A 12,183-nucleotide genomic window follows, 5' to 3' on the forward strand; every position below is an offset into this window, starting at 1 on the left:
ACACACAGTCACACACACACACACACACATACAGTCACACACACTACTGAGAGGTAGGGTGCCGTGATGTGTTTGGACTGGTTAGTAAAATGCCACAGGGAAATAGTCCAGCCATCTCCGTAGTGAAGCAGCACTGTCAGCCAGAGGTACGAACACTCACACGCGCGCTCACACACACACACAAACAGTGAGAGATGGTGTGAATGTCTTCTTGGTCTTCCTCCAAGTGAGAAATTGGGCGTTGAAGAGAGAAGGAGCATGTTGCTTTTAGAAGCTTGTTCTACTCTCCCTAATGATTAGTCAAAGAAAATCAAATTTGTTCAATAAATCATCAGAGACCAAAGTATTTGAGTTTGTAGACTACTGCTGTGTGGATGAAAGCCTACACAAATTTTAGACAATACATTACATTTCCTCTTACTGGGTTCACTTACTTTATAGCTTACTTTCATCATTGGTGGGATCACTTCCAGTACACAGAGAAGCTGTTACTACTACCGACTGAAGAGCGAAACCCTGGTCAATGGAGATCCAGGCCTGGTTAGAATTCATTCTGCACTGCCGCTGAGACTGTCTCCTACAGGTTTGATGTTAGAACTTTGGAGAATCCGAACATTAGCTTAAAGGAATTATCCTATTTGAAGTGACTGGTTAAATCATGTGGTTTTAGCCAGTAAATCCTCTTATGGATTTTCTTATGGGTGAAGAGGATGAGACTAAAAGGGGTGGAAGGAGTAAAAGGGCGGATGAGCTACATTTCTAAAGAAGTTTATCTTCCCTCTTCGTCCATCTCCCTTCCTTCATCCACTCTGATCTAAAGTGACTTGACAGGCGAAAGCAATACAGTCTAATCCCATCCACTCCTATCACCTATGAGTAGGACCAGAGTTTTTCCTGATTATGTTATATTGCAAGGAACATCTCTGGGGTGGTAGTTATAGCCCACAACTATAGTGCCAGGGTATTCCTGGTAAGGTCACACGGTGAGGACAACTCCTGGAGATTGATAATGTTTTACATTTTAGTCATTTAGCAGACGCTCTTATCCAGAGCGACTTACAGTTAGTGAGTGCATACATTTTCATACTAGCCCCCTGTGGGAAACGAACCCACAACCCTGGCGTTGCAAGCGCCATGCTCTACCAACTGAGCTACAGGGGACCTGTAATGAAAGGAAGGAGACCGGAAAGAACACCACTTTCTACACTTTACACTTTTGAGACGGAGCGCGTCTACAATGAGCGTAGCTCTTCCCTGTGCTGAAAACAAGCGGCTATTTGAAAAGACAGCAGGCACATACACAAGCATGGGTTGTTTCCTACTGACTGCTAATGCAGTGAAATGTAAAGTTAAAAAAATCAACTCTGCCCAGTTAACAAAACACACTGACAAAATTCTTGTTGTAGATTAGATGCATTGTAATGTTGAGATTGCTCCGACGTCTGTTTTTTGAGTTGGCTTGGTGTGCGAGACAGAAGAAGAATCCGAGTTTGTTCTGTTCGGGCAGCTGTTGGTAGTAGACTGTAAGAGACGTGTTTATTTGCACAAGTAAAATGTCTCTATTCCTCTGTATTTGGGGATGGCTGTCGCATAAGGAATAGATGTGAAGAACAATCTGAAATAATAATTTACCGAAATAAGAATGGTTTGATTTCTCTGCTTCTTATTTATGTATTGAACAGGGCTGTGTGGTTTAGAATGGATGTGTGTGTTTCTTAATGTAGGAATAATTTGATTTATTTTCACGTATGTATTCGGGCAGCGCTGTCAGATGTGGAATAAAATAAGTTGATTCTTCTCATAAGAAAGATCTGATTTCTCTGCCTGTTTTTCCTCTATTAAGCCAATAGTTGTCGGATCTTAGGATAGATGTGTGTTAGTAGACGGATGTTAGGATTGTGTGTGTGTATCTGTCTGTCTGTATTAGAGTCTGTGAGCTGTTGCAGGTCTCAGTCTCTGGTCTGTTGTTTTCACCACACTGGTTTACATGCCAGCCCTGATCTCTCCCCCTGTCCAGTCAGTCACCTTCTCTCCATCTAATACATCTTAACCAATCTTCTAGACTCTTCTCCTGTCTGAAGAGTTACTACTCTATACCTTACATCAAACCACGTACTGTATGAAAACTGATCAGCTTTTCATAGTCTTTCTTGACCACAACTGTGTTAAAATATTTAAGTCCTGCTGTTTAAAGTTGAAGTTTCAAATGTAATTGCCATAAGGCAACAAATACAACCGATCTTACTCGACAGAGCTCTCACATTAAACACAGCAATAAACACAGTATTAAACGCAGCATTAAAAGCCAGTTCTGTTGATGACAAGGGGAATGGAAACTCAGCTGTTCACCATGTATGAGTCCCAAATGAAACCCTATTCCCTTTGTAGTGCACTTCTTTTGACCAGGGCTTGTAGGGAGCAATGGCGCCCTATTGCCTTCATAGTGCAATACTTTTGACCCAGAGCCCTATGGGTTGACAAATAGAAGGATGCACCATTAGAATGCAATTTTGCATCAGAATGCACTTTTATTTTATTTGTATAATAATACAATAAATTGCATCTCGAGTGGCGCAGTGGTCTAAGGCACTGCATCGCAGTGCTAGCTGTGCCACTAGAGATCCTGGTTCGAATCCAGGCTCTGTCGTAGCCGGCCGCGACCGGGAGACCCATGGGGCGGCGCACAATTGGCCCAGCGTCGTCTAGGGTAGGGGAGGGAATGGCCGGCAGGTAGCTCAGTTGGTAGAGCATGGCGTTTGCAACGCCAGGGTTGTGGGTTCGATTCCCACAGGGGGCCAGTATGAAAAATAAAAATAAATAATGTATGCACTCACTAACTGTAAGTCGCTCTGGATAAGAGTGTCTGCTAAATGACTAAAATGTGTGTATGTGTGTATATATATATATATATATATATATATATATATATATATATATATATATATATATATATATTACCATTCAAAAGTTTGGGGTAACTTAGAAATGTCCTTGTTTTTTAAAGAAAAGCAATTTTGTTGTGGGGGAGGGGGGAGAGTTGTTTGATTTCAGGCTAAGTGTTGTTGCAATTTGCCTAGTTTCCATAAGGGGGCTTCATTTTAGATTATGCCCCTTTTAACCCCTGGGTAACAGTATAGCATGTGGTGAATTGATTGGTATCCGTCTGGCAAGTGAGTAATTTTCAACTTAATATATAGTTTGTCGTTGAGGCGGAGAAAAACTTTAACTCGAACCAGGGCGGCAGGTAGCTTAGTGGTTAAGAGCGTTGTGCCAGTAACCGAAAGGTCGCTGGTTCTAATCCCCGAGCCGACTAGGTGAAAAATCTGTCTGTGCCCTTGAGCAAGGCACTTAACCCTAGTTGCTCCTGTAAGTCGCTCTGGATAAATGACTAAAATGTAAATGTAACTCTAGGGCACACTTACTTACTTGAATGAAAGTCTACCTCCGTCTCCATGGTGAAGATTCACAGAGGTATAGAGTGTCCGATTCATTGAGACATATAGCCTAGCAGGACAAACACCTTTCCTCTTGGTTCTGTCTCTAGTATCCTGTTCCCTTCTCTCTCTCTGTGTGTGTGTGTGTGTGTGTGTGTGTGTGTGTGTGTGTGTGTGTGTGTGTGTGTGTCGTAGTATAGGACAAGAGGTTCAGTGTGTCTGCCACTCCCGAAGGACATGGTATTTTTCTTTCTCTAAGACATAATTTAACAATAAATAAGTATTGTCTTTTGGTCATTCACTGTAGCTTTTGAAATTACCTCAATTCCCAGCCTGTACATTAGAAGATTGATGGCAGTTTGTTCTTTGGAGAACGTCTCTATATGGTCTTATTGCTGTGTAATTCTAACCTCTTGGAGAGAAAGAGACACACACAGGACTGACTGAAGGGAAATAGTCAAATAGTCTACCAGTGTCCCAGTGTTCCATTCTGTCTGTGCATTACTGCTTACGTATGTAACACTGTGTTATGCAGTAATGTATTTGTTCCATTCATTGTATTGTGACACGCCCATTACAAATCTAAGTGTATCAAGTGTTGTAAGAATCAAGACTTTGGGGCGTAACTCGTAACCTCTTCAATGCAAACTTCAATACAAAGGCCATTATCAGTTCTCACATTAGCAGCTGACCTCCCTTGCAGGCCATATTCTCACCATAACAGAGTTGAGATGTTTTGTCGTCATATTGCTAGTCACGTGTAGAACGGCCCAGATGTAATTATTTATATCTTCAATTATTTGTTCAGCGTGGGAGAATTGTGTTTGTCAGATTAAATATTCAGTTATCATTCAGGAGACATTACCCTAGTTGGAGAGTAAAAGTATGAATAATACAACGTGAAGAAATAACTTCTCTGCATGGGGATGAAAAGGTTCTGAACATGCCAGCAAATGTCACCTCGGGTGTGTCCAGCGCTGTTGGCGGTAATGGGAGGGAGGTTGTTACAGAACATTCAGATAGAAAAGTATTGTGTAGAACAAATATGGTTTATTTTAGATTGAATAGGGAATCGTGTCAGCTCTATTTATTATATTTCTATCTGCAATGTTCAGAACATTTTACGTGACTAAATACACTCCAGGATGCATCACAAAGCAGAGAGCTCCAGGACTGCAGCTCTGCAGCCACCCTGTCCCAGTGTAGTGAGACCCACCTGTTTGGCTCCCGAGTGGCGCAACGGTCTAAGGCACTGAATCTCAGTGCTAGAGGCGTCACTACAGACCCTGGTTCGATTCCAGGCTGTATCACAACTTGGCCGTGATTGGGAGTCCCATAGGGCGGTGCACAATTGGCCCAGCGTCGTCCTGGTTTGGCCGAGGTAGGCCGTCATTGTAAATAAGAATTTGTTCTTAACTGACTTGCCTAGTTAAATAAAGGTTAAAACAAATAATTGTCTCTCTGAAAGTCTGAAGCGAGTCAGTCAGCTCCCCTCCTTGTTCCTCTGCTCGCCCTATCAGTAAACACCCCCAGAGAAGCACTCCTCCCCCTCCTCACACTCCTCCACCCCCCTCCCCTCCTCACCCTCCCTCACCTCCTCACTCCCCCTCACCTCCTCATTCTCCCTCTCCCCCTCCCTCACTCTCCTCACCCTTCCTCACCTTCCCTAACTCTCCCCTACCCTCACCCTCCCACTCTCCTCACCTCTCTACCTGACCCTCCCCCTCCCCCTCCTCCCACTCTGCCAACCAGGGGAAATGTGTCCTCCTGTCCAGTAAGCAGGTGGGTGTTGCTTCTTTTGTCTCTACTCTTCTCTTAGCTGACTGACGTACCGGTAATGGCACCGTTCAGAATGCTTAAATAGTCTTATAAGATTCCTTGCTGATTCAAATATTACAAAATCGAAATGGTAATGAAATAGCTTGAAGAAATGTTTTCTTTCTCTAAGGTGTTAGTCGCAATATCACTGAGTGCCTACAGAAAGTATTCTCACACCCCTTGACTTTATCAAAATGTTGTTATTACAGCCTGAATTTAAAATGGATTAAATAAATAAAAAATGTCACTGGCCTACACACAATACCCAATAATGTAATTATGTGTAATTATGTTTTTTGAAATTTTTACAAATTAATTAAAAATGAAAAGCTGAAATGTCTTGGGTCAATAAGTATACAACCCCTTTGTTATGGCAAGCCTAAATAAGTTCAGGAGTAAACATTTGCTTAACAAGTCACATAATAAGTTGCATGGACTCACTCTGTTTGCAATAATAGTGTTTAACATGATTTTTGAATGACTACCTCAAACCTTGTACCACAAACATACAATCATCTGTAAGCTCCCTCAGTCGAGCAGTGAATTTTAAACACAGATTCAAACACAAAGACCTGGGAAGTTTTCCAATGCCTCGCAAAGGGCACCTATTGGTAGATGGGTAAAAAAAAAAAAAAGCTGACATTGAATATTCCTTTGAGCATGGTGAAGTTATTAATTACACTTTGGATGGTGTATCAATACACCCAGTCACTATAAAGATACAGGCGTCCTTCCTAACTCAGTTGCTGGAGAAGAAGGAAACTGCTCAGGGATTTCACCATGAGGCCAATGGTGACTTTAAAACAGTTACAGAGTTTGATAGCTGTGATAGGAGAAAACTGAGGATGGATCAACAACATTCTAGTTACTCCACAACACTAACCTAAATGACAGAGTGAAAAGAAGGAAGCCTATACAGAATACAAATATTCCAAAACATGAATCCTGTTTGCAACAGGGCACTAAAGTTATACTGCAAAAAATGTGGCAAAGCAATCAACTTTTTGTCCTGAGTAGAAAGTGTTATGTTTGGGGCAAATCCAACACAACACATTACTGAGTAGCACTCTTCATATTTTCAAGCATAGTGGTGGTTGCATCATGTTATGGGTATGTAGTCATTAAGGACTGGGGAGTTTTTCAGGATAAAAAATAAACGGAATGGAGCTAAGCACAGGCAAAATCCTAGAGGAAAACCTGGTTCAGTCTGCTTTCCATTTGACACTGGGAGATGAATTCACCTTTCAGAAGGACAATAACCTAAAACACAAGGCAAAAGCTACACTGGAATTGCTTACCAAGAAGACAGTGATTTTTCCTGAGTTCCTAAGTTAGTTTTTTAAAATCTACTTCAAAATCGATTTTTTTAAAGAATAATGGCCAAATGTTGCACAATCCAGGTGTGGAAAGCTCTTAGAGACTTACCCAGAAAGACTCACAGCTGTAATCGCTGCCAAAGGTGTTCTACAAAGTATTGACTCAGGGGTGTGAAAACGTATGTAAATTAGATATTTCTGTATTTCATTTTTTATAAATGTGCAAAAATGTTTTCACTTTCTTATTATGGGGTATTGTGTGTAGATTGTTGAAGGAAAAATATATATTTAATCAATTTTGAATTCAGGCTGTAACTCAACAAAATGTGGAATAAGTCAAGGGGTATAAATACTTTCTGAAGGCACTGTAGATGGATTGAGCTGAGAAACCAAATGTCACTCTCAGTGGGGAGTTTATGATGAATTCGGGAACCCAATAAACACACAGTGATTTCTCCCTCCCGGTGTCTGTAATACAGTCTAATGCAGTCTAATGGAGTTCCCTCAGGAAACGGTTAGATTAGCTCTCTGGCCACACCATTCACTAAACACTTGGCTGAGGACAGGAGGAGAAACAAGGGAGGAAAAAGGAGGCGAACAAGGGAGAAAGGAGGGAGGAAAGAGGTGGGAAATGAGGAGAAGGAGGGAGCCATTCCCTTTAATCCCCACATGAAGCCTCCCATCAGAGTCGTGCAGTATTCAGAGCCTTCATCCTCTCACACAGTACAGGAGAATAACTCTTTGTCTCGTCTCTGTTATCGATGCCTGTGGAATTGTTAACAACAGAAAAGGCCCATAGTGTGTGCTCCACGTTCTGGATAATTGAGAACATTCCCTGTGAACTGTGTCTGTAGGCAGGCAGACTAGGGAGCCCAGTCCCTCAAGAATAACCAGAATAGAAGGCTGCCATCTGGCACATGCAACCAAACACATTGAACAGAGAGAGAGAGAAATGTCTAATGTATACTGACGAAAATTATAAACGCAACATGCAACAATTTTACTGAGTTACAGTTCAAATAAGGAAATCGGTCAATTAAAATAAATGTATTAGACCCTAATCTATGGATTTCACATGACTGGGCAGGGGCGCAGCCATGGGTGGGCATAGGTCCACCCACTTGGGAGTCATGCCCAGTCAATCAGAATGAGTTTCTCCCCACAAAAGGGCTTTATTACAGACAGAAATACTCCTCAGTTTCATCAGCTGTCCGGGTGGCTGGTCTCAGACGATCCCGCAGGTGAAAAGCCGGATGTGGAAGTCCTGGGCTGGCGTGGTTACACGTGTCTGCGGTTATTTACATTTTTTTTTACATTTTAGTCATTTAGCAGACGCTCTTATCCAGAGCGACTTACAGTTAGTGAGTGCATACATTATTTGTATTTTTAATTTTTTAATTTTTAATTTTTATTTTTTTATTTATTTTTTCATACTGGCCCCCCATGGGAATCGAACCCACAACCCTGGCGTTGCAAACGCCATGCTCCACCAACTGAGCTACATCCCTGCCGGCCATTCCCTCCCCTACCCTGGACGACGCTGGGCCAATTGTGCGCCGCCCCATGGGTCTCCCGGTCGCGGCCGGCTATGACAGAGCCTGGATTCAAACCAGGATCTCTAGTGGCACAGCTAGCACTGCGATGCAGTGCCTTAGACCACTGCGCCACTCGGTTGGACGTACTGCCAAATTATCTAAAACGACTTTGGAGGCAGCTTATGGTAGAGAAATTAACATTAATTTATCTGGCAACAGCTTTGGTGACATTCCTGCAGTCGGCATGCCAATTGCACGCTCCATCAAAACGTGAGACATCTGTGGCATTGTGATGTGTGACAAAACTGCACATTTTAGAGTGGCCTTTCATTGTCCCCAGTACAAGGTGCACCTGTGTAATGATCATGCTGTTTAATCAGCTTCTTGATATGCCACACCTATCAGGTGGATGGATTATCTTGGCACATAAGAAATGATCACTAACAGGGATGTAAACGAATTTGTGCACAACATTTGAGAGAAATAAGCTTTTTGTGCGTGTGGAACATTTCTGGGATCTTTTGTTTCAGCTCATGAAACACAGGACCAACGCTTCACATGTTGCGTTTATATTGTTGTTCAGTATAAATGAATGAATCAAACCAAACCCTGCAGTCCCATTTATAGACCATAGTCCTCACGTGTGTGTGTGTGTGTGTGTGCCCCACCATCGCTTTCATTCTATAATCAACTGGATGAAATTGTCTTAGTTCATCAGAGGGGCAACATGTGAATTGTATAGCTACTGTATATCTGGACCCATGGGGAATCTCCGTACTGATGGATCTTATACCACTGACTTTAGATTAGAGTGTGTCCCTTTGGGCCTGGTCAAATGTAGTGCACTTTATAGGGAATAGGTTGCCATTTGGGAGGTAGTCCAGTTCAAGTTCATGTTCCGCTACTCACATGGCAGTCTTAGACGCTGAAATTCATGGGTGCAACAGCAGTGAATAAAAAAAAATGAAAGACAAGTGAAAAGGGAATCTAAAATACAAGTATGGCAGTATGCTGTATGGCAGTATGCTGTATGGCAGTATGCTGTATGGCAGTATGCAGTATGTCAGTATGCAGTATGGCAGTATGGCAGTATGCTGTATGGCAGTATGGCAGTATGCTGTATGGCAGTATGGCAGTATGCTGTATGGCAGTATGCAGTATGCAGATACAAAGCGTTGTGAAAAAAGAAAAGGGAATAGTGTTTGCTAATTGCCTCCGTGCAGGTGAGGGGTTGGTTAGCCTTGGTTTGATAACCGGGGTTGATATGTCATCTTTGTTCTAATAACCTCAGGGATTATGGTCAGTTGAAGTCAGAAGTTTACATACACCTTAGCCAAATACATTTAAACTCAGTTTTTCACAATTCCTGACATTTAATCCTAGTAAAAATTCCCTATTTTAGGTCATTTAGGATCACCACTTTATTTGAAGAATGTGAAATGTCAGAATAATAGTAGAGAGAATGATTTATTTCAGCTTTTATTTCTTTCATCACTTTCCCAGTGGGTCAGAAGTTTACATACACTCAATTAGTATTTGGTAGCATTGCCTTTAAATTGTTTAACTTGGTTCAAATGTTTCGGGTAGCCTTCCACAAGCTTCCCACAATAAGTTGGGTGAATTTTGGCCCATTCCTCCTGACAGAGTTTTTTCAGTTCTGCCCACACATTTTCTATAGGATTGAGGTCAGGGCTTTGTGATGGCCACTCCAATACCTTGACTTTGTTGTCCTTAAGCCATTTTGCCACAACTTTGGAAGTATGCTTGGGGTGATTGTCCATTTGGAAGACCCATTTGCGACCAAGCTTTAACTTCCTGACTGATGTCTTGAGATGTTGCTTCAATATAGCCACATAATTTTCCTTTCTCATGATGCCATCTATTTTGTGAAGTGCACCAGTCCCTTCCTGCAGCAAAGCACCCCCACAGCATGATGCTGCCACCCCCGTGCCTCACGGTTGGGATAGTGTTCTTGCAAGTTCCCCCTTTTTCCTCCAAACATAACGATGGTCATTATAGCCAAACAGTTCTATATTTGTTTCATCAGACCAGAGGACATTTCTCCAAAAGGTACGATCTTTGTCCCCATATGCAGTTGCAAACCGTAGTCTGGCTTTTTTATGGTGGTTTTGGAGCAGTGGCTTCTTCCTTGCTGAGCGGCCTTTCAGGTTATGTCGATATAGGACTTGTTTTACTGTGGCTATAGATACTTTTGTACCTGTTTCCTCCAGCATCTTCACAAGGCCCTTTGCTGTTGTTCTGGGATTGATTTGCACTTTCCGCACCAAAGTATGTTCATCTCTAGGAGACAGAACGCGTCTCCTTCCTGAGCGGTATGACGGCTGCGTGGTCCCATGGTGTTTATACTTGCGTACTATTGTTTGTACAGATGAATGTGGTACCTTCAGGTGTTTGGAAATTGCTCCCAAGGAAGAACCAGACTTGTGGAGGTCTACAATTTTTTTTCTGAGGTTTTGGCTGATTTCGTTTGATTTTCCCATGATGTCAAGCAAAGAGGCACTGGGTTTGAAGGTAGGCCTTGAAATACATCCACAGGTACACCTCCAATTGACTCAAATGATGTCAATTAGCCTATCAGAAGCTTCTAAAGCCATGACATCATTTTCTGGAATTTTCCAAGCTGTTTAAAGGCACAGTCAATTTAGTGTATGTAAACTTTTGACCCACTGGAATTGTGATACAGTGAATTATAAGTGAAATAATCTGTCTGTAAACAATTGTTGGAAAAATTACTTGTGTCATGCACAAAGTAGATGTCCTAACCGACTTGCCAAAACTATAGTTTGTTAACAAGAAATTTGTGGAGTGGTTGAAAAACTAGTTTTAATGACTCCAACCTAAGTGTATATTTCCGACTTCAACTGTATGTATAGATTATCATGCAAGAGATCTTCATTATAATTAAAGGCTGGTTCATTCTCAGGTCTTTAAACCTCAGACACCCTGATGTCGCCTTAAGACCTAACATTATAACGCCGAACTTAAGCATTTGCCTGCCGACCTGTAAATTGTTGCAAGATCTTTAGAAAAATTGCGTTTCCCATCTAACATCCAAACATCCAGTGTCAAAATCTCTGGTAGGGAGAACATCAAATGTCGAAAATGTCAAATTTGTCTCTCAAACACAAGGCTTACCGCGCTTTCTCCTGTCTTCCTCTGTCCTCGCAGCCAGTGAGAACGGTCATGACTTCCACCCCATGTTCTTCACCCACGACCGCTCCTTCGAAGAGTTCTTCTGCATCTGCATCCAGCTGCTCAACAAGACCTGGAAGGAGATGAGGGCCACCAGTGAAGACTTCAACAAGGTGAGGGTGGACGTTGTGGCTCAGTTAGTAAAGCATGGTGCCTGCAATGTCAGGATAATGGGTTCGATTCCCGCTGGGGCCACCCATGCAGAAAATACTTTGGATGAAAGTGTCTGCTAAAATGGCAAATGGTATTAATTTTCAAAGGGTAATACTTCTGCAGGGGCAGCTAACCCTCTTTCTGGAGAGCTACCCTGCTGCAGGATTCTACTCCAGCCCATTCTGCTAATCAGCTGCTCATCAGGACCTTGATTAGCTGAATCAGGTGTGTTTGTGTAGGGCTTGAACAAAAGCCTGCAGATTCAGTAGGGCTAGGTTTTCTTTCTTTTATTAGATTTGTCAGCTCGTATAGGAAAGCTTCTGTAGTTTATTATGGCCCAAGTCAAGTGGAGTTTTTACATAGTGCACTACTTTTGGCCAAAGCCCATCAAAAGTAGTCCACTACATAGGGACGCAGCCATGTCTCTCCAGATGGGTTTTCCTCGAGGCGTGTCTTATTTTAGAAGTGATTGAGAGGAAAGGGAATTGAGCTCATCTCCCCGGGCTTTCAAATTAAATTCTTAATTGTTGTCTGACATGAAATACACATTAGACTCTTCCGTCGGTTGGTCTCACTGCTTATTTAACTCCTGGGTTCAGTAACAGGCAGAAAATGCTGTTTTATTCAGATGAAAACCTTTTTTTCCCCCAACACACACACATCTGAGGAAGTCTGATTCAGTCGCTGTCTCTGAGGAAGTCGGATTCAGTCGCT

The 12,183-nt window shown here is 42.3% G+C and overlaps 1 protein-coding gene across 1 annotated transcript in view; it reads left to right on the forward strand.

Moving 5' to 3' along the window:
• LOC311126069 (engulfment and cell motility protein 1) overlaps positions 1-12,183 on the forward strand; it is a 148,031-nt gene that overhangs the window by 101,817 nt on the left and 34,031 nt on the right. The window contains exon 16 of the mRNA XM_084158473.1: positions 11,293-11,429. Within this exon, the coding sequence (XP_084014599.1) occupies positions 11,293-11,429 (137 nt within the window). The remainder of the gene's footprint in view (positions 1-11,292; positions 11,430-12,183) is intronic.

This window comes from Coregonus lavaretus (genome assembly GCF_964263955.1).
Source record: "Coregonus lavaretus genome assembly, chromosome: 3".
NCBI classification, from domain to species: Eukaryota; Metazoa; Chordata; class Actinopteri; order Salmoniformes; family Salmonidae; genus Coregonus; species Coregonus lavaretus.